We start from the raw sequence: 23246 nt of genomic DNA, 5'->3' as shown, positions 1-23246 counted from the left end.
ATTGCTGCTCCTTGGAGACAGCAAAGTTCCCCAGCCCCTTTTCCCATTTCCTTGGGCAAACAGAACTCCACCCAAACACAAACCAACTCCTCACAGCATCATTTAAGAAGAGTCCCACACTCTACATTCTAGCCTAATAAAAACAGGACGACATTAGGAATAGAAAGTCAGGCATTTAAAAAGTGGCTTGGTTTTTCAGAGGTGCTGAATACTCACATCTCCTACTGACTTCAATGGGAGTTGCGAGTGGTCTGCATTCTGAAAAAAATAAAACCACTTCTATATACATGCCTTACTTTGCATACTACAGCTACAGTTTATATAAACTATATTCATACAACGCCTAGCATAAAAGGCACTTAAATCTTAAGCAATCTTAAGCAGATCTGATCAGAATTAATTCAATAAGATTAGTAGTCTAATAATGAAATTTTAGATTTCTAGTTCTAGTGCATTCTCCACTTTGAAAGAACATTCAATGGCAATAAAAAGACTTATCTTTCCTTAAGACTTATCTTACCTTCATCTTCATCTTCAACATCTTCTGCCTCCATTGGATCATATTCTTCTTGATTATTATCATCTTCTGTTTCCTCTTCATCTTTAGAATCATCTTTCCTTTTATCTTCCCTCTGAAACAAAAATGAATCAAGCCAGAACTAAAAAAGCAAAAGCAGTCTCACTACATTCATTCAAAATTTGATTATGTTCATATTCAGTCACCAAATTAAAAAAGTATCTACAAGCCTTAAGTGATACATGTTAGTTAAAATATCCTAAAATAAATTAAACCTATAAATTTTTTTAATGACTATGACAGAAGCATATTTAAATAGATTAATGAGTCACAAATTAAGTAACACGACAGAAATAGCTTTAGAAAATAACAGTGAAAAACCCAGAAAACAGTTTAATCTTGATCCATGCAGGATAGTAGTTTATGTGAGCTAGCTGCAGACCTTCTTTTCATCTCTATCTTCTTTTTTATCTTTGTCATCTCCTGATTTTCTCCTCTTGGGTTTTGGTTCATCATTTTCATCATCTTTTTCTTCCTTTTTTTCTTTTCTCTCATCTTTTTTGCCTTTTTTGTCTTTTTTGTCCTCCCTCTCTGGGAGGGAAACCAGGGCCTTGTAAATTCTAACACCAAAATCCCTTTGAAGCATTTCATTAAAGAGTTCTGCAAACAATGAAACCTGTATACAAAGAGGAATGAAAAGGAGATAATGAAAAGATTTTTTTAGACTATATCTATATTACACATTTGTAACACTTAAAATTAAATAGCTACGAATTGCTGTCTTACCAAGTTTTCATCACATCAGTAACAAGTCTGACCCTCAATAAAATTTTATCTGGTTTGAACACAGATACCTTAAAGAACTTTATAAAATGCTTCTTTCTTGTACTGTAGTTTTTACGACCTAAACTAGCACCCATTTTACTGTATAAATTATAAACTCATTTCTGTATGTGAAAGCTTGCACATTTCTCCTGGGTGTCTTGCAGTGACAAAACTGCTGTTCTAAGCTATGTATCAAAGGCTAGGCTTTTTTTTTTTTTTTTTAATATGTATTGCATAAAAAAAATTTTACTTAGGTTTTATTTTGCCACACTATCATATACTGCTAGAATTTAAGAAAAGAGCAGTTACCATGCAGAATTAAAAGAACCAAAAAGTGGCTGAATTATAAGCTTAATATATTTAACTGGAAGGCATCAGCTTTTTCCTCAATGCAACACTCTAACATATAACTCACTAAAAAGTTGCTTTAATAGAGTACCATGACTGAAATACCTCAAAGGAATGCTCTTTATTATCTTCCAATCTATAGTCCAGAAGAACACTAAGAGACATAATGCTGCAATCAAACTTTCCACTCTTTGCTGCCCAGTTAGGATGTACAATGATCGCTGGCTCATCAGGCAAGATATATCTCCTCTCTCGCCGTTGACGTTCCATTTCCTCTTGTCGCTTTCTTTCCTCTTCCTAGAGGAGAGAGAGGAAAAAAAAAACAAAAAAACCCCACACATCATATTCCAGAGGTGAAATTTCAGCCTATGTATTAGCTTTAAGGACTCACTGTTTTGAAGAGAGTGAGGGAAAGCCTAAGCTGCTGAACACAGTGCAGATGACAGGCAACTTATGTGGTCAGAATTTCTAGAACACGTACTGCGTCCACTGCCTCACCTAAAAAGACTAGCAATCTGAGCAGCACAAACTGGGGCATGCATTGTGGTTTAACCCAAGCAGCAACAAGCACCTTCCAGCTATCTTACGGTGCTAAGCGCAGTGTGCTTACTCCATAGAGAAGGGAGCCAAACTAATTCATTTCAAGATCCAGTATACAAGTTAGCAAGAGGGTCAAGGGCTCTTTTCTGTTCGAGGTGTTTTGTGAGATGTGCAGGGAAATCTTACTTTATCTTAAGATAGGAACAGTAAAGGCTTCTTGCATCAGTTTCCCACAGATATGTTCAACACAGTTTTAACAATTACTAGATGAAAACTCACTCAGCTCTTTTGGTCATGAGAAATAGAACCTTTACAGATGCAACTGATGCAAATGAAACAAAAGGCTAAAAAAAAAGTAATACCTCAAGCAGCTTACTGATTACCTACCGAGACGGGAGCCTTAAGTGTTAGAGAATGTGTGTATTATAAAGCAGGGTTTTTTTTGTTTGGTTGGTTTTTTAAGAAAGCAAGCACCAAACAAACATCCCTACTTGCAGGGACACTGTGGCAAGGAACCCCAAGATAGTGCAGCCCTTCTAAGCTGCAGGAGAAGCTGGCAATTCACAAAAATAGCAAACACATGGCCTTTGCTCTCTCACCAAGGGAAAGGCTTACACAAGTAGATAAAATTTCAAATTCAATCATTATGATTAGCAGGTAAGATGACACAAAAGGCAAGTTTAAAACACACAATAACTTTTCTGTACATTCATGCCCCTTTTCTGCAGTTGGCTTCAACCTTATTGCATGTATCTTGTTTATCTTCATAATATAGTAAGCAAACACCAAAAAGCATTGAAACTACTAACTGCAAAACGTAAGGGGAAAAACAGCAATAAAAACCCTGCCTTTCAGTACATAGGGAGTTTATCAAGAGTGAAAATTAAAGTTTCATAATAAAGATAAACCTATGCAAACAATTAGCTACACAAAGTAATTGAACTGGTTGAGTCAGTATAACCTTTCACAGACTAAAACCAAACAAAATACACAAAACAACCCCCAAAACCACACTTTGGTAATTCACTAAGGCTTGTATGCTGCTAAATGCTAATACAATTAAGCAGCTGCCTTTCATAAAAGTTTAAAAAGTTAATCTTGTTAAATGTGTTCATCTATTCACAGTAAGTGTAGTTTTGTTTGGGGGTTTTGCTTTTTTTTTTTTTTTTTAATACGTTTACAGTCTGGTATTAATTCAGACATCCTTACAATTGCACATTTCAGTTGACTTTGTTGATATTCAAGATTTCACCCCAATTCAACAGTTCAGGTTATAGAAAATGTTCCCAGTCTAGTCAGCTAAGAACTACAAAAATCTCAATACAACTAGGAATAAATCCTGTGCTTTTTATATTTATTTAAACAATTTTTTATATGTAAGATTTTATGTATTCAGTAATAATTAAAACCAAACATGTCCAAAACCTAACCTCTTTGTCATCTTCAGACTTCCTATCCTCCTCCTCTTCCTCTTCTTTCTCAGACTTCTCTAGCTCCTTTTGCTCTTCTTTTTGTTCCTCTACTTTCAGCTGCTTTGTCAGTCGAGCTATCAGCTGAGATTTCAGTCCTTTAGAGCTAAGGGTTCGACTTTCTAATTCTTTGCGAAGGTCATTTACCTGGTAAATAAAAGCTCTGTAAGTGGTATCAACCAGTGACACTGCAAAACATCTGCAATTAGCAGAAAAGGTGAAGTAAAAATTAAGTAAGAGCACTGAAAGTCAACTGTATTTTTTTAAATCAGTTCTGAAAAAGTAGTATTTACTGATATAGTATATTTAAAGTTGTGTTCTTCTCAAAGAATCTGATTTTTGAAGGGCTTTTCCCTAGGGCAGGGAAAGGATTTGGTAATTTAATACTATTACTCCTTTCAAGGAAGCTTTTTAATATGTCTCCTAGCATACATTTTTGCATATTATTGTCTTTTTAAACTAACATTAAAGTATTTTAGACCCCACATTTTTGCATTTAAGTAGATATGGCCAGATTACTGCAGAACTTTCATTTTCCAGTTAAAAAAAAAGCTGTATCATATGTGATAGACTTAAGTTGTACAAAGCTCAAAAGCTCAGAAGAGTTTGTTAGCTATATTTGCTTATTTAAATCAGAAGTCACACTTGCATACTGCAATGCCACATCTAAGTCGCTTACCTATAAAATTAGCAAAGAAGATAAAACACTAACGAACACTCTTCTGCAGTCAAGGGAAATAAAACTGTATTTTGGATCCTGCCTTAAAAATGAACATGTACAATTGAATCAAAAAAGTAATTACCTTCATCGTTTTTGGATCCAGTTTAGACCAGTGTGTAGGCGTAGAGATCTCTTTAGCTTCTCCATCATCCTTTTCCTCTTCATCCTGACAAATAAAATTAAAAAATTATCATTCAGAAAGCTTGAAAGCTTTTCATTTACTTTTTAAATTCTGTTGCTGATCTGTGCAAGGTCACAACTGTTTCAGATAGTCTTCTCCTAAAGTTATCATTTAAACAAGTTCACACATACATTCTACCACTTTATAAATTATCACAGTGCCACTCAGCCAATACAAGCCAGATCTGTGGAACACAAAAGGGTGATAAGCAACACCACAAAGAATATTGGGGTTACACAGACACTGCTGGTCTCCATTAACCACACAGTGTGTGATCTTCCCCCAAATTTTAGAACCCCAAAGTTACTCTTTGTTCAGTCAGACCTTCCCTTATTCCAAGATGCTGATCAGTCACATGGCCTGAAATTCAGATTTTTCAGACTAACATTTATTCAATTTCAAGTATCACAATTAGAACTGGCCACAAGAGACAATTTAGAAATTTTAGAAAATGGCAAAATGTTTAGAGACAGCTATTCATAAACTGCATCTCACTCAACAACTGGTCCCAGATTCCAGCAACTACTTCTACGATAAAAGTTTTCTGCGCATCATAAGCACAATTTAATTCCATTTGTGTTATCAGCACACACATTTTAAATTAGTATACTAGCTGAAATAAAAATAAAAAACAACATTCACTACACTGCTGAAAGCTGGTTTACCAGTCATTGTTACCAGTTATGTTCCTCCTATGTATGTATGTTGTGTAGTATGTGGTGTGCATTTTGTGCCTGTGTTCCTGTGCCTGTGAGAAGCAGAAATAGAAAAAGGGATTAGCGTTCAGTGCCTGTTCTCCATCAGCCTCCTTGCGTTCACCCTGAAGCTTCTCGACCAGCTGCTGCTTGTATCCTCGGGAGAGGGTTTCCCACTCTGAGCGGGTGGGAAGGCAATGCCAAACATCCGGGAAAAATAAAACCACTGTCTCCACATGAGCTGGAACTGTACGCCCCTTGTGGGTCTCCTCAGGGCGATGGTAGCGAATCTCTGCAAAACGGTACCTGTTGCAAGGGAAGAAGCATGTTGGAAAAAAAATTCTACAATACATTTTAAAGAGCCTAGATCACTTGTAGCACATCAAGCAAAGAAACTTTGCTGCAAGACCTTGAAGTTTATCTAAAGAAAAAAATTATGGAAGCCATATTTTCTCTTTTGGCACATTTGTACAATCTATCACAATTTAAAAGAGGAATCAGTTACAAGCTCTTTGATGTAACTTGTTCTATAGCACAAGTAGGTTTAATGTGCAAATGAAGAGTTGAAGCACTTCAAATTTAGCATACAATATATTTTGCTTGCATTAGTAGAACTGCAGTAAGTGTTGACACAGGACAAATACTTATCAAGAGAAAATATGGCTATAACCAACAGCTAATTATTTATAACAAAAGAACAATGAAATGAAGTTCTCTTGACGATCTTCTCCAGCTATGCACAAAACAAAAAATATTTTCAACATACGTTCATTGAAAAAATTACAGAGTAACATGTCAAAATAAATTCAGAGTTTTTAATTAGTTCTTAATGCATTATTCAGCGCAGTTGGCACCAATCAAGCTTATTACAAAACAGAACATCCTCTGTGTAGTTTACCTGCTCTACCACAAGCAGCTGACAAAGAAAAGGTGTTTTCACTTTTTTTTAAAGCTTTTATAATAGACAAGTATCTCTACAGTGTACTTGGTTTTGCAGCACAGTACTTACCATTGTGTGCACACACTTAAGTCAATCCCTGTAAGAGCCTTGCAACAACGAATAGCCGTCTTTATCAGCACCGAAGGGTCCTTTTCTGGATCAGGTCCATCCAGTGATGGGGACCAGTGTCCTCCAATAGCCATAGCTTCATCTTTGCCTTTCATACCCACTAAAAACTAGACAAAAAGAGTCTTCTGAATGTTCCCCTGCTAGGGGGTAAAAAGTCACTTTCCCAAAGCGTAAAAAACATTTAATAGCACACACACTGAAATTCACCACTAAACTATTACATTATTTTGAATTTTGAAAACAAAAGTCAGTCAAGAAAGAGTTCAGTTTTTTTTTTTTCCACAGAGTATTTCAGAAATGGAATAGGTTTAAAACATCATCACTCATTCTTGTTCTGCAAGACTCTCCATCCAGTTTCTTTAGGTATATAGGCTTATTCTTTTGCAATTATAAGCTTAACAGAAGAGACAAACATATTAATTCAAATAGCATTTTAATTCTAGCAGATACATGTATAGATGTTCCTGCTTAAAAGTGATAAAAAGCAAAGCTACAAAAGATAAAAACCACAGAAGCGTTATCAGATCTGTAAGTTCAAGTACTTCCACTTGCTTTAAGACGATTAATTAGGAAAACAACAAATGTGTTGTCTTGAAACACTAAACACTGAAATTACAACAGTTTGTTCATTTTAATGAAACGGCTAAATTTCAATCAACATGATATTTAATTAACTGTTGCTTCATTTGTATTTTCTTCACAGCTGGGCTCTTACAGTCTATATGCTTGCAAGAAAGCCTAACAGAGTTAATTATACAATAGATTTATCTAAATATCCATAGTTTGACTAAGTTGAAGAAAGCAGTAAATATGAAAGCAATGATGATAAAGTGACATACAAACTAGATCTCCTCAGAGGAAAAATGAAGCTGTCATTTAGCCTACAAACTCCTTCCTTATCAAGAGGTATTTTAAAGCTTGTAACCAACCTTTATTGCCACGAGTATCTGGCACCGAAGCATATTTACCTTTACAAGTCTAGCAGGATGCTGAAATCCATCACGAAGTTCTTGGGGATCTTCAGCCAGAGCACATGACTTATGATAGAGATCCTCCATACTAGGACTAGCCATCAACATCACCTGTTGTGTAAGTCAGATCAGTCTTGTGAAGGTCTCCCACTATGACTGGTAAACAAAGCCCACAGCTTGCAAGCACTTACATACCAGTACTTTTCCTTAAGGCCACATAAACCAGCGAATTCAAAGGTTAAGAACACAGTTGTAGAACTGAGGCTTAAAATGCTAGTCAGAAAGATCTCTTTCCCTCCCTCACCATTCCAGATAAATGCAATGTATGATCTTATATAACAAGGGACTGAAAGTATATAAAAGCAGCATGCAAAACTACGATACTACTAAGCACATTATCACTGAATGTACTAAATAAAGAAGCACAGTGAGTACATTTCTGGTTTCAGCCATTGACTTCTTCCATTTTGCCACAATTACAAGGCCAGTTACTGGCCTACCACACCTCAGTCTCTTCTTAGCACCCCGTTAGTCTAGCCAAATCTAATAAAGTTGCTTTCTAACCTGACCAGCTTACTCTTATGAAACGGGCACGCTATTCCTCCATTAATGAAGATACTTTGAAGCTTAACTTTCAGAGAGTTCTTGCTAGATCGAATAAAGCAGTATATATCATACTTGAGCCACAGCTTCAAAATTTTTACAGGCAGAAGGCAAGAAGTAAATCTTTCGAACAGATTAAAGGCAGCTTTGTTTCTAAACATATCTTTGATGTTAAATACTTTTAAAAACAGATTGACCTAGAAATCTCAGACGTATTATACTGCAAAAGCTTTCAAATGGCACAGTTTTTAGAAGACTTTTTACACTGACGTCCTTTATGCTTCATTATGGCCCTTGATACAAAATTATATATTTGGATAGCTTAACATGCTCGATGTATTTTCATCAGGATACTAAAGACTGCGATGAATTTGAAGGGAGTAAACAAAACATCACTAAATGTGAGAACAAAAACTGAAGGGGGAAGAAGGAAAGGGCTACATTAACTGTTCAGTACATACTGCCTCAGGACTACGCTCAGATCCTGCCGGAGCTGGCTTTCTTGCCTATGATTAAATTAGTGCAACACGGTGCAGTGAATGCAAAAGAAACCTCAGTACAAAGAAGATGCAACAGAGAAACAAACCAAATTTCAATCATGGTTCTTCAAATTCTATTGAAAAGTTTAAAATGCTATTTTTGTTAGATCATTGTAGCATATTTTCAGCATAGTTGTAACCAGGTTTTTGCCTTATAGGTAGAAAAAATTTGTAATACAGGAGGCTGCACAAACCTTTGCACTGTACAGATGATCCGCATCAGGTGGATCAAGGACAGCAGCATTTTTATCTATAGGATCTACTTCTCTATGCATTACGTAGAAATTACAGTAGTTTCCGAGCTGAAATGGTCTAGACATAGGAAAAGCATCCACCCATGTAAACTGAGCATCAAAGAAATCACTCGGGATATACAAGTTCTGGTAACGCCGCCTCAGTTCCATCATATCACAGCTACGGCTGAAATAGACAACATTTTTGAAAGATATAGCAATTAAAGAAAACAAGAAAAGCACAGCATTAAGAGGAATATTCACTGGAAACACAACCACCTTATACCTAAACTAGAAGAGAACTATTTCGAACTGTAAAATCTTTAGACCAGGAACTACATGTGAAGCTGTGAAGAGCCACACATAGAAGACTTAAAATACTTGATAATTTTGATCATTTAAAGAGTCACGTATAAATTACTGAAGTCTGAAAATGACTAACTACTAAACACTCTTTAGTTAAGGTGTCGACATATTAGGGAATATTTAATAAACAGGATAATGAAAATATTTTGCAGAAGCACTCAAAGATAAGAAAGAACCTAGTAAATTTATTGTAAGGTTCTCTGTCATTTACATATTTGATTTTTCTTCGAAGTTCAGATCATTACCTAACATTCACTACACATTTGTGTTGGCACTGCTCACAGTAATCTGTATCCCCTAATAAAATGAGATCTTCTAAGTAAAAATCTGGCATAACAAACATACCAGTCCAATGAAAACTTGGAAAACTGAACCGTGTAACGTGGAACAACACGTCGCGGCCTTCGAGGCGATCTCTCCCTTTCTCGTCGAGGTGATCTCTCTCTGGAGCGTTTTCTTTGGGGTGATCTTTCCCGGGACCTACGTCTCTCTCGTTCTCTTTCACGACTTAAAAACGCATACAAGATGTATATATTTTTTGCAAGCTAGTAACAAAAAAAGCTTTCTAGAACGTTACAGCACAATAAAAGCTAGAACTGTCACAGATGATTCATAAATGAAAACGAGAAGTTCTGAGTAATTTGTTTCAGTACATTGTCTCTTCTTTAAAAGAGAAACTAAATATGTAGCTCTTCTGCTACAGACAGACAAGAACTCTTTACCAATACCTACTGGTAAAACTGCCTGTATCACTGACTTAATTTGGAGCAAAAAGCTCAGCTCTGTTAGAAGACTAAATAATAATCAAAGCATTCTATAGAGATCTGACATCAATAACGTACCTCCTGTCATCTTTTCGGTTTGGCATAGCATCTCCTCCTCTGTCATTCCTCCCAGAGAACCTGGACGGTGGGTCTAACCTTCGAGCTGGTTGAGGCTGTGAAACTATACGAACAGGAGGCTGTAACAAGCCAGCTGAAACAAAAATTTAAAAGATTAATACATAGCAGGGGGCAACTGTCTACTCCATATAATTAAAAGGATTGACTTTACAGTGGTTTTGAAAGATACCAGTGAAACAGCTGTTGAACAGCAAATAAATCACTAGCAAATAAATCTAGCCCACCTGCAGCAAACAGAGCCCTACACTCTTCCTGATAAAAACATAAACACTTTTCTAATTTCTTTTAAAATAAGTGAAATTTGTTTGAAGTATCTGAAGATGGAAATAATAGAATCTAAAAGGTTATTGCCTTCTTACAGCAAGAACTTATAATCATAAATATCTAACTCTTTATGGGAAATATAATTGTTTGAAGACAGATATACTACATACGAATTGAGCTAAAGTAAACCTAAAATTTATTTTTGAGGCTGCTAATAGGCAAAACCAACCAGCTTCTTTGTAAAAATTACTCTTGAATCAGTAGATTACATGACTGCATTAATCCCCCAAAACATACTTTTTGTCTTAAGACAGTAAACATTTAACTGACTAACTGTATATGGAGGAAACGTTACTAAATACTGCTGAACCTAGGACCAATTAGATTGTAATAAGCATTTATTCAGAACAGCTTTGCTCAGGTGGTAGTTTAAGAACCTCTCCCCTTACTTTTCTTGTAGGTAAGGAGTACTGTAGGTCTTATTAATCCTACTGCTTATTCTTCAGGCACACAAAAAGCAAGTGACACAACCACTTTAGGTTTTAATCTGTCATGTTCAGCAGCACCCATTCCCCTAAACACCAACTTGGCTAAAATAAAAAAAAAAATAACTAATAGAAATAATACATTTTTAAGAACAGCACTGTGGGAAACTCAATCTTGATGAACACTCCAAAAGATGCTGAAGAATTACTCCAACTAACATTTTAAACTCCTCAACTTGTCTGTTAAACTCTCAGAAAAAATAAAAATACACAATTTTGTTTTCAAATTATGAAATCCTATGAGAATAACAGGAAGCCACAGGAAGTTCACTAACCAGGTGATTCTTGAGCTATTACAGGTAACACAATTTGCATATCTAACTTCCCACAACTGTATTCAGACAGTCAATGATCCTCCCCTTCTATAGGACCCTAGTCACATAACTTCCCTTGTTACTTCAGTCTTCTGAAAACATCACACTAAGCACAGGGAGAAAAACTTTGTAAACTGAAGGAGCACCTTTCTGCTGCGGCTGCTGCAGTAACGGCTGAGGCTGTGTCTGAAGCAAAGGTGTGATTGAAGCAGCTGATATCTGTGCCTGCAACAAAGACTGCGGCTGCGGCTGTGCCTGAACACTGAATGCAGTCTGCTGTGCAATGGGCTGAAGTACTGCCGGAGGTGTCTTGAGTAAAGGCTGAGCTTGGGTCTGGTTCTAACAGAAGAAGAGGAAACAAGCTGTGAAAGAATTTAAACTGCAAGTAGTCTAGTATAAGTTAGACCGAGTAACCATCAATACCTGATTTGGAAGTGTCTGGATCCTTTGTGCATTCCATTTGAACGGCATGTTAGGATTATAGGTAGCTTCTACCAAAACTCTGTCGCCCACCTGAGGTGTCTTTCCTTTAACAGCACTGCAAATATTGCAAAAAGCGTATTGTGAGAGTCTTGCTGATCTACAGAAGTAGTTTTATATTTGAAAGTTGTGTTTGAAGTTGGGGGAAGTAGTGGTAATTCATAAGAAAAAGCTTATAGAAACAGCATCTACCCCCTGATTCAGTGAAACCACTATCTACTTCAGATAAAAATATGTACAGGAATTTAATTCCTGTCTTTGGTCCAAGATTATAAATTCCCAGATTGTACCGGATAAACACACACAGATAGAGAACTATATGCATTTCCCCATCTCAAACGCTTTAATTTTTATATTATAAGAACTTAGTATCTTCTCAGTCTCGTAGTTTTGGCTTTTACATGAAGAAAATTTATGTAAGAAACTTAGATCTAGAAGCTATTAATTTACTCAACCATCTGACTTTCAGTGTTCATAGAAAAACAATACTGACTGCAGACATTATTACTGGAACCACAGAATTAGACTGCAATAATCTAAAACCTTTTATTTAGTATCAGAGAATACATCTGCAAGCAAGTATTTACACCTTACCTCAGCTGGAAAAAGACATCTTCATCCACAAAACCAAATGTATCATGTAGCTTAGTAACTACCCCAGTGAAGACACGCTGCTTTTGTGGTTGAGTTTGCTGCTGACTTGACCGAGGTGCTGGATAAGAAACAGTTATCTGGGCTGCTGGTTGAGGAGTAGACAAGCTAAGACTGGTAGGCAGTGCAACAGCTGGCTGTAAGCAAAATAAAGCAAACCCTATAAATCTTATAATCTGCTGACATACCTACAAGGAACAGTTCCTTTACTCAAGTAGACAGGAGTTTAAAAACCTCCTCAAAGCAATTATTCTGAATGGAGATTTTCAGAACATGGAAGTCTATTTTAAGATGACTTTTTTTCTACTTGAAACGCAGACTGGCTTTTCTTATCCTTTTCTTTTTTTTTTTTTTTTTTTTAAATACATACTTTTCCCAAAATACATACTTTGTCTAGAGGAGGAAAAAAGAGAGAGAAAGAAGACTGCGTTATTATCTGCAGATTACCCATGCGATGAGTCTGAAGAGGGGATAAGCTCCTAGTTTTGCTAGGGATACATGCTTAGAGATCATTTTCAATTCACATACCAACTGTATTGTTATAAAGTCAGCAAAGGGATTGAGACTAACAAGAATCCTTCTTCTAACTTGAAAATTTATGTGCTTGCCTTACAAAAGCAGAATAAGGAGGCAGAACAAAAGTTTTACAGAGTAATATAATGAAATTAAGTAACCTATTTTTACTTCATACTTTTTTAAAAACACATTTGAAGATTAAGTGAAAACAGAATGTGAGCAATTTACAATGTGCTAAATGGCTGCGTGTTTTATGCCTGTCAAGCTCAGTAACATTATTTTCAAGCGTCTATATACACATATCGCAATACTGTTAACACAGGCAATTAAATTCCTCCTCAAAGGAGAGGAAGATTTTCCTAATTTGTTACTTACTGCAAAACATTGAACACCTAAAGTTCAAACCAAAAAAAGTAATCTAAACACCTATACCCTTTAAGTTCAAGGAAAAGTGTATGCTGCTCAGAAGTTATTAGAACCAAGGCAATGCATATTTTAACATCTGCATAAAATAAACCTGTACTAATAAAATATCCATTCATATTAGTTTATTTTACAGATTAAGCCATTCAAGAAGTCACAAAGTTTGCACTCTTGCATTATCTGTGTTTGGGGATGAAGACCAAACAATAAAACCAAACTAACCTGGGTTAAAATGGTCTGCTGAGGTTGCTGCAACTTAAAATAAATAAAAAGTTATAAATTAATTTTATATGCTTAAGGAAACTGTACAATTTTACCTCCTCTTTACAAGTAAGTTTTTGCTTAATCTGAGTCAGTTAATGGTCCTTTGGGGTTTGGTCATTTCAGTAGTTTGCATATCCATAAAAAATGTGTTTATGTGGTTAATTTTAGGATCACATGATCCAGGTTTATTCAGTTAGCAGAAATGCTCTTTTTCTTGTAACTGAAAAGTAATAGCAATATCAAAAAAGTTTTGGCAGCTGAAGAAGGTTAGGCCTGTAATTTTCATGTTCATTTCTTCTTTTTCAAAATCTGGTAAGCTCAAAGATGACAGTAAGATATGTAAAAGGGAACTTTTTTGGACAGCATCCCTCCAGCAGTTAAAATACATGGCCCTGTTTAGAGCAAAGTTTAGCAGGAATCGTGTACACATGGAATGGTATATTTTTAATGTCCTGTTTGCACGATGTTAAGCAGGCTCCCATTCTGGATACATCTCTCCATGTTTGTTAACTTCAAGATCTCTTTCACTATAAAAAAAATATTACTTAGTTTCTTTAACAATTTCCTATACAAGGTTGATTTTGGAGACAAATCCTGCAAGACCCACAACCAACATTATTTTTTAAAGTTATTTGCAATGTACACAGTAAGAATCAGACAAACCTGTTGCTGTACACTATAGAGAGTCTGCTGAGGTTGTGAATATTGCTGAAACAGATAAAAGCAAAATATCTCATAAACAGGAATTATTATTATCCTCAAAATGCCAAATACAAGTTATCTGTTAAGCATGTTTTAGATGGAAACTATTCACATTTAATAACTGTATTATAAAACACAACTAATACTATCAACATATATTACCCTTATAACAAATATTCTTAAGACTTTAGACTGGACATCTGATTTCCTCTTTCTAGAAAAAAAATTACTTTGGCAATTTTTGTTAAACCTGACACTTAAACAATACCTAGGATACAGCATGAAATCTTGTGAAATGCTATCAAGGTAACATATGGTGATCAGAGATGCTCAGAACTTTATAAACGTTCAGTTTAGTGGCAGCAGAACTTTTTCCTGAAATGCTCTCTGCAGCTAAGATTAAGCAGAAATTTTCCCACCTTCACAGATTAATACTACTATCGATAGCTCTAGACCTACAGTACTGCTGTTTTAACTTGGGTTTATACTGTAAAGGTAACATTATCCACTTGCTTTTCTCCTGGATACTTTAACTTCACACACACAAAAATCACTGTGTCTGTATTATTACAGTTCACACAGACAATAGCAAGTACTTCCTTCCTTACCTGCTGTAATGCAGCTGCTGCAGCTGCAGCTTGCTGCTGTAAAGCAGCTGTCTGAGTTAGCTGATAGTTAGTTGGTGTTTGGGTAGTCAGGCCCGCTGCAGCCAATGCCGTCTGCTGGGTGTATATTGTAGGAGAGGCTCCAAGCAATGATGGCTGCTGTACACCAAGAGCAGCTGAAAAGAGAATAAACACGTAAGCACTAAGAGTAACTTTAAATAAATAATGTTTCTGGCAGTTGCAGGATTGGAAGCAGGATGTGATGCTTCACTCCTAAGTTCATAAAGTAGATAAGCCCAATGCCAAAAATTAAGATAAAGCATTAAACCTTGCTAGCTTTTCTTCTAAATTTAGTTAGAATTAGTACACCACAGTAGAGGCACACAGACTGTTTGATTTCCTTCTGTCAAGTTGCTTATGATTTTACAGTTCTAGCAGTTGTGCTCCACATGCCATTGTTTCTGATCCAAAATGAAGCTGTCATTCGTGATCTGGGGAGGCAGCAGGAGACAGCTTTGTAGTTTGTAACCATCTTCATAAAATATACAAAGATGCTATAATCAACTCAACAGATCCTGAAGGAAATGACTCCCTCTGCCACATCATTCTTTCCAGTAAAGCACAGTTTTTAGAGAACAAGTTGATGGCATCGATCTTCTGGGAATTTCAAAATGAAACACGGTGAAAAAAAAAATCAGTAAGCAACTGTGTAAATAATCATTATGATCATGATGATCTGTATCAAGTATTGTCACATAAGCATTCTAGAAGGTAATACTATTTTAATAATGAAATCAGTAAGCATTTCATATTACAGCAATATTACAGTATTTCCAGTATTACAGGCCTTTTTTCCCTGGAAAATTCAAACTTGATTCACTTTGAAAGCTAAAGCAGCCAGTTATTTCTCCTATGACATGCCCTCCATTCCCCTAATCCTCTTCCTTACTCCTTCTCCCTCTATCAGTTCCTCTTTGAAAGTATACTTTAAATCATCTAGAACCACACTTTCACCTGGAACATCACCACAATTTAAACAATTCTTTAAGCCTAATAATAATAAGAAAAGCTTTGCTGCTGCATCCTAGGACAGCTTCCATTTTCTTGGCTGCATTACTTTCGCTAGCTCACTCAAGGCAAATAACAAGTGCGTTAATCTTTCTCCTCTTATTCTCAAATGCGGAACAGAAATTCCTATTGGCACACAAATTCACTTAATGCTATTACCTTTGAACCCATTTGACTACCCTAGCCATCATTATTCAGTCATGTGATTCTAATATTATATTGTATTGTGATGAAGATGGGAAACATTGTCATCAAGCTGGTTTCAGGAGCTTCTCCTACTTTTTGAAGGAAGGATACTCACAAAAATATTAATGTGCTTGGTCCCAAAACCAGATCTTTGGTTACTCTGCTCTGCCTTTTTGGTTACACTTGCCATTATGACAGTTTTCCTTCCAGCAGGACCCATAAGCATTTCTCAACCCACATTACTACTCTTATTCCATCTGCTCCATTTAAATAAAGATTTTGCCACCACTGCTGTCACTTTCTTAGCTTTCACTATTAACTGGGTGCCACGTTATCTACAGCACTGCATATCAACCTGCCAACAAAGAGCAAGGTCAGAAGGGTGTTTAGAACCCCCCAGACTACTATCTATTACTACAGATGTTTTTCAAACTGTTTTTCAAAGACATGTCCTCTTCCTACTGACTTGGGCTCAAGTATTTGAAGAGTTTAATCTGACCATCTTTTATTTACGTATCAACCAAATCGGTTCTGATAAAAATAAACAATCATGTTTGCCATACTAGTAAAAATAAATAAAAATTCCATAGCCAAAAACTGACTGCATGTAGCACTGACATCTGACTGCATATTATGACTACTGCCAGCAAACATCTTCAGTGACAAACAATAGCCTCTTAGGATTTGTAATTACTGCCCAGTAAGTACAGTGCCAGAAACACCTTCCTTCAAATTAAGTCTAGTAAACAATTTCCACTAGCACCAAACACTGCATGACATTGAAGTCAGGAAGGGCTTCAATACAGATCAAAGTCCTAGGCCACAGCATCCTTCCAGGTAAAAAGTTTCTGTTGCCCCAATTTCAGAAAAACAGAGTATTTAGTGGTCTCTCTCGATGCTTAATTCCAGAGACCCTTTAAGATACAGGAAACATCTTCAAAGAACATAGATATATCCTCATGGTAAATGATACAAATTTATTAGGATTATAATAAAGGAGTATCTATCCAGGGATTTGAGTGTTTTTCACAATTGTCAGGAATTGTGGGTTTGGGGTTGTTGGCTTCTTTTTGTTGTTGTTTGGTTTGATTTTGACTCCCCCCCCCCTTCAGACCTGCAAATTCAATTTTAGAGAGCAGATAGTCATTCAAAAGTAATATTGCCTTAAAAAAGTTTCTTCAAGAGTAACACACATGCAATCTAAATGCCATATAATCCTCTCTCAAAAAAATCCCACCAACAGAAGCCAGGCAGTGTATCATTACAGGACATCCCTTTACAGCAAGCCAAACTGCATCAGCTACTATTTCCTAGTAGATCTGAGAACCACAGTCCCAGAAGAGCCACAGGGAGTATTTTGGAGAAGCATCTCACTACATGCTTGTCCTATACTTAGGCTCTTCTTTAGAGATCTCATATAGGCCACCAGGAATAAGCTTCAGGGACTTTTTTTTCCCCCCATCAGGTGCACAGTTCTTTCATTCTAATGCAACAAAGTCTTGATCGAGTAAAGAAGATAATGCTAATTAATCAGAATTAGGCACAGCTAAGACTTTACTTTTACTAAAGAAAAGGTTTCAGAGTAAAATTAAAGTTCTATGAAAACGGGCTTCAGTATGCAACAATCAATCTTGAAGGTGGCGCATACTAAGCACAGAGATTCAAAACCAAAAGACATGTTGAAAATCAGCAGCTGAGAGAACAGAAGGGGCTTCTCCTTGAGGGGTGGGATGAGGAAACTACTCATCATCCTAAGTCTACAGATACACTGACAAAAGAAAAAAAAATCTATGTAGGGTTCAATTTTCTGTAGCAGGCATCATTTAATTTAATTTCTTCTTTTAACTATGCTTAACCAGCATAGCAGGGACTTTATCCTGTTTTTAATCATGTGATGCATGGAACTATTAGACAAAGTCTTGAGAAACAATTTCACTGTGTTGCAAGTAGGAGTCTCTCGTCATACAAAGATCTTTACTGACACCTGGAATTACCTGCCTGCCTTTTAATACTAGAGGCACAAAAGTAAATAGTAAGCTATCTCAAAGAGATTCCAGGAACCCCTCATCACATGCATATCACTCTACAACTATGTAGCACTGTTGCTCCTTACTAATTAAAGGCCCTAACTAGCAGAGTTACTTGTTCATCAGGGATTGCCAAGACAACATGCAAGTCAAAGTGAAAAAAATAACTGCCAATATTACCTTTTTGCAATTATAAAACTGAATTTACAACATTATCAGTAAAGATGAGTAAAACTAGTTCATCACTTGAATACAACTTAGGAAAGAGCTATATAGTATACTGCCAGTGTTATGAAAAAAATGAGACCCATTCTCCTCCATATGCGAACATCTGAGGCTTTGGAAAAGGAACCTGATGCTTGGATAAGCAGACACACATAAAGATATATATACACTTTTTTGCCAATTCTCTTAAAATATACCAATCTTTGGAAAGCATGCAAGTTTTTAAAATCAAGTTTACAAATATTCAAACTTACAAGAGCTTAACACAATGCACAATCTACAAAACAACTTCTTGGGCTTATCCGCAGGGAGAAGTAGTGCATGCTATTCAACATGCCTGAGCACTGACAGCATGTCTCCTTAACAGGCAAGTAACCTGGCAGGACAGACATACCTTCATGCGGAAAGGAGACTACTCAGCTGCAGCCGAGTGGCGTACACACTGCTCTTCAGCTCTCAGCAAGACCAAGGAACACTGTATTTTAAAAATAACGGCCACCTTCTCTCCTATGCACTAGCAATAAGCATTGCCTATAAAGGAGCAGGGGACAGAATACATGTATGGGTGCTGAAACAGGAACTGGGTGGCAGAATCCTGGGGACTGGACAGCATGGATGGGAAAAAAAAAGAAAGATGACAAACGAGCAATGGAGTATTGACTGCAGTAGCAAAAGGAAGGTACTGCAGAAACGAAAGCAAAGATCTAGTGGCCTTGCAGAGAAACTGTGGAGAATATACTGTAGCATGAAGAGGAAAGGTGGGACTACTGCAAGAGGAAGGCAAAACTGCAATCAAATGAGTCTTTAATGGCTCACGCATTTTAAGTCAGGTGCTATGGTATCAGATGCACAGCTAAAAATCCCTGGAGATACTGCCCTCACTGAGCTGGTGAAAAAACTCTCAGAGCAATTGATGCTGACTAGCCTTATCCCAATCAAATTTTGCATTTCATTTAATTTAAGAAGGCAGAGAAGTACACTAATCAAAGGCAGAGTCATATGTATAGCAAAGGTATAAAAAGATGTGAGTTTCTAGTGATCTACCTCTGCTTCCTCTTCTCCAGAGCCCCCTTCTGGTCCTAGTTCAGGGAGGTCTAAGATGGCTGCCAGCTCCTCCCCTTTAGCATTCCAGTAGCTTTCTCTCCAAAGAGGGACATGGAGTATGGAGTTGGCCCTCAGCTCAGCCTTGCACCACCACTTTTGGTGCACAGTCTTGAGAACTACCGCTGAGTCAGACACTGGAACCAAAAGCAAAGTTTGTCTCTCCCATGTTCACAATTCCTACTTTTTTCCTTCAGCTTGTTAAAGTTTTTTTTATAGAAAGACAGTAGTACCAGGGTATGCAGATGAGCCATCCAAGGAACAGGCACACTGGGACTGAGTACTATGAAACCTATTGTTAGGAGAGGGGAGGAAACCAGTTCCTTGAGGATATGCATTAAGACTGGATCAACATCCAAAGGAAAAAAGAGTAACTTAGGTAAAGAAAACTGAGTTTGGAGAAAGACTTGTGTTTCCCCCCCAAACACACACATACTCCACCCCTCCAAGGAGCATCAGGCAATCCCAAATTTTGCTAAGCTTCAGAAGTAAAATACTCACAAAGGAAGTATGACATTCAATTTCCTATCAGTCAAGAGTAAGATGCAAAAGACAACCACAAAAAGGACAACACTATAGAAAGACATCTCTTTAATAATGCTACTTCCCGTTCTCATATTCTGAGATCCTGAATCCTCAAAGTACCACAGCTTTCTCTAAGCCTTTCTGCATTAGACTATTGAACTACAGAAATTAGGAAATACTTCGAATTCAGAAGAAGAAAAGTAACCCAGCACTGGAAATGGAAGTACCAATATTCACTGTGTAGTAAGCTTCACATTGCTGTGTTAAAACCTTTTCCATTACAGAAGAATCCATGTGAAACATATACCAAGATGTAGTCAGCTAAGCCTTCAAATACACTAGCCTGTGATTCCACAAGACTACATAACTAAAACATAAAGGACACTATGATCAGCAGAGCAATGCCTCTGGTTGTAGTGATCTTTGAGTTCTAACTTGGCACAAAAACCATAATTGCTTCTTTTCCCCAAGAAGTAAATCTCAAAGACCTCTCCACTATGTGAAGCACGCCCAGTACATTAATAAAGGCAAAGTATTTTGTAAACATTGATTTAAGCTGCCCTGGGAATGAAACACAGGCACCACGTAAAAATATGTAATGCCTTATTAGTGCTATTGTTATTTAATCCACATGAGTGCATTCTGATGAAAAGTAATTCGATTTACACAACTTTGGATACAAGTAACTTAATTTTACTGATCAAGATACTCAAGGAAAATTCAGCTATGATTCTACTAATTACCCTACACAAGAAAATATACATAGTTAATCTTAATCAGTGATCTTTAATACCTTCATCATATAAGAAACATCCAGCATATACTCCTTCAATAGAATTTATCAATAAGTTAGCTGGCATGGAGCCACTCTTCACTGCATACCCAACTATGGAATCTCCAAATCTACTAGATGTCAGGGTTCAAACATCATGTTATATGTAAACTGACCTGGCTGAGATACTGCAGTGGCTGTAAACTGAGTAGCCCAAGGGGGATTCTTCTGTCCTCCAAACTGAGCCATCGTGAAAGGCAAAATCTCCTGGGTGTCTATCTTCTATAACTGCAATCTATTAAAATAAAGCAGCAGCTACAATCTTCAAAACATTTACCGTCGGCCTATTTTAATTCTGGGTCAAAAAAAAAAATCATGTTGAAAGATTATCTTCACTTCTCTAAACCTGGTTGGCAACATACATTCTTATTACAAGTGGCAGAAACAAAAAGTTGCAAGACAAGTTATGATATTTTCCTAAGAAGTGATCTCTACCCTCCCACTCCTAACAGTGAGACTAATGCTATTTAAATTCAAAAAAAAAAAAAAAGTATTGAAGTTTACAGTGAGACTGGCAGAAAGGTGACTCTGCAGAACGAAGGGTTTTTTTGTTTGTTTGTTTGTTTGGATGGTTTTTGGTTATGGTTGCTTCTGTATCGCCACTTAGAAGCGAAGCCGGTGGAAAAAAACACCACATGCTTTCGGCCATCACTCGGTTCCGAGCAAAGCGATTTCCTTGAACAAGGGCGAAAAAGCAACGCGAAAATGGCAGAACGCTCACCCAACTCCACAGCATACCCCCTCCCCCCTGAAAAAAACCGCCGGGGTCATCATCGCACCGCACGAGCCGGTCCTTTTCTTCAGTTTTTAATTTACTTTTTAAAAAAGAAAAAAAAAAAGAAAGAAAAAAAAGCCTAACCAGGACTAACCCTTTTTATTACGCGCGCGCAGCTAGAACACCGCCGGCTAAACCGGGCCTAGGCGCTTCAAAGCGAAAAAAAAAAACCACACATGTATCATGCAGGAAACACAGAGGGCCCGGCCGGGGGAGGCCGCGGGAGCGCCGGGGCGGGGGGAGGCCTACCTCACAGCTCCGCCGGGCCTTCCCCCGCGCCCCGCCGCGCCGCCAGCCAGCCAGCAGCGCGGGCCCCTTGGGGCCTGCTCGGCGGCGGAGCCGTTGGAGCCGTTGGAACCCCCCCCCCAGGCCTCCTCCCCCTCCTCGCTCGCGCGCGCGCGCGCACCCCCTCCGCCGCCGTCCCCGCCGCCGCCGCCGCCGCCAGTACCTGAGCGGCGCCACGCCGGGCCTGCCGGGAGCCATTTCAAAGCCCTCTGAGGCTCGCACACCGAGCGCGCCCCCACTGCGCAGGCGCCCCCCGCCCCCGCGCCCGCCGGCGGCCCGCGGCGCACACTGCTTACGTTCAAACGCGCGCCCGCCGCACGTGCCGCCGCCGCCGCCACGGCCCCGCACAGTGCGGACGGCCGGTAGCGCGCAGGCGCACAAGGAGGCTCGCGCGCCGCCGGGGGGGGGGGAGGGGCGGGGGTGTCCTGCGCGCGCGCCCGCCCCGCCGCCTGAGGAGAAGCGGCCGTTAGGCCAGGGGAGGCGCCTCGGCGCCATGTTGGCTTAGGCGCGCCGCCATGTTGCTGCGGGTGTGTGGGGCATGGTGGGGCGCCTCAGCCGCGGCAGTGCTATCCTGCGCCCACCCCCACCGCTGCGCTGGAGCTCTGCAGGGTGTGGGGGGAGAGAGGGGGAAGGCAGAGGGGCAGCCACTGCTCGGCCCTCCCCTCGGCCCTCCCCGCGCTCCTCGGGCGGCTCGGGCCAGAGCGTCGGCCGCAGCCGTTTTCTGGCGCCTCTCCCACGCCTCAGGGCGCCAGTGCCAAGAGCGGCGTGCAGCAGGGCTGCTGGTTTTTTTTGGGGTTTTTTTTGGTTTTTTTTTTTTTAATCGTATTTTCTCGGCCGAGGGGACAAAGGGAGCAGCGGCTCGCACACGTGCATGCAGGCAGCCTGGCTCGTCCCTGCGAGAACAGGCTCGTCAAAGCCCTGGGTGAGGTGCTTTGCCTCTGGAACAGCAGCCAGAAGCAAGAGCTTTTGCAGTGACAGCAGTGATCTCCCTTCCCTCACATTCCATAGATGCTCTAAAGTATTCCATATCTGACACGGTTTTTCACCAGAGTTTGCTTCGAGAGAAAATACACATGTAAGTTGTTACTCAGCAATTGAGTAGGAGTCAACAGGGCATGCTGTGTGCAGGAAAGTGGGCCTTCAGAGTGTTCACTTGATTAAAAAAAACCCAAGTTTGATGGAGTAAAATCTGTGCTTAATAGATGCATTGAAAGGCAACAACATCAAGCAGTTATTTTTTTCTCTCAAGGGTAAATTCAGGTCATTTGCTGCATTACCTTGTAGAAGGGCAACTAGAAAAAAAAATGGCCACCAGGTAAATATAAATTTATTTCAGTATTTTGTGTCCAGTACTACTTTGAGGTAGGTCTGCTGTAGAACCTCAAAGGATAGGGCAACTTAGGCTTAAGCCATAACCACTTACAGGGTTTAGATGTTTTACACTGGTAAGCATTGTTCTTAACTGAAAACAAAACAAAA

General features: G+C 38.6%; 1 protein-coding gene and 1 non-coding gene across 6 annotated transcripts in view; both read right to left on the bottom strand.

The window, feature by feature from the left end:
- Positions 1-22119, bottom strand: part of CCAR1 (cell division cycle and apoptosis regulator 1) — a 28697-nt gene extending 6578 nt beyond the window's left edge. For 2 of the 5 annotated variants that reach the window (XM_062580284.1, XM_062580289.1), the window contains exons 1-20: positions 21931-21984; positions 20824-20942; positions 14747-14919; positions 14100-14144; positions 13395-13427; positions 12177-12370; positions 11526-11640; positions 11249-11441; positions 9920-10052; positions 9423-9584; positions 8673-8898; positions 7334-7447; positions 6306-6472; positions 5392-5602; positions 4503-4586; positions 3661-3846; positions 1796-1987; positions 960-1193; positions 521-632; positions 217-258 (exon numbers count right to left, since the gene is read on the bottom strand). In XM_062580284.1, the coding sequence (XP_062436268.1) occupies positions 217-258; positions 521-632; positions 960-1193; positions 1796-1987; positions 3661-3846; positions 4503-4586; positions 5392-5602; positions 6306-6472; positions 7334-7447; positions 8673-8898; positions 9423-9584; positions 9920-10052; positions 11249-11441; positions 11526-11640; positions 12177-12370; positions 13395-13427; positions 14100-14144; positions 14747-14919; positions 20824-20896 (2689 nt within the window). In that variant the 5' untranslated portion in view covers positions 20897-20942; positions 21931-21984. Of the gene's footprint in view, positions 1-216; positions 259-520; positions 633-959; positions 1194-1795; positions 1988-3660; positions 3847-4502; positions 4587-5391; positions 5603-6305; positions 6473-7333; positions 7448-8672; positions 8899-9422; positions 9585-9919; positions 10053-11248; positions 11442-11525; positions 11641-12176; positions 12371-13394; positions 13428-14099; positions 14145-14746; positions 14920-20823; positions 20943-21930; positions 21985-22063 lie in introns of those variants that run through there. The other 3 variants (XM_062580286.1, XM_062580288.1, XM_062580287.1) reach the window with 3 other exon arrangements.
- On the bottom strand, positions 6625-6690 carry LOC134143106 (small nucleolar RNA SNORD98). Its single transcript, XR_009959039.1, has one exon. It is a non-coding gene; the product is annotated as a small nucleolar RNA SNORD98 (small nucleolar RNA).
- Positions 22120-23246: the final 1127 nt, after the last annotated feature.

This window comes from Rhea pennata, chromosome 7 (genome assembly GCF_028389875.1).
Source record: "Rhea pennata isolate bPtePen1 chromosome 7, bPtePen1.pri, whole genome shotgun sequence".
NCBI lineage: Eukaryota > Metazoa > Chordata > Aves > Rheiformes > Rheidae > Rhea > Rhea pennata.
Note: the sequence above shows the minus strand (reverse complement) of the source record. Positions and strands in the feature narration are given on the sequence as shown.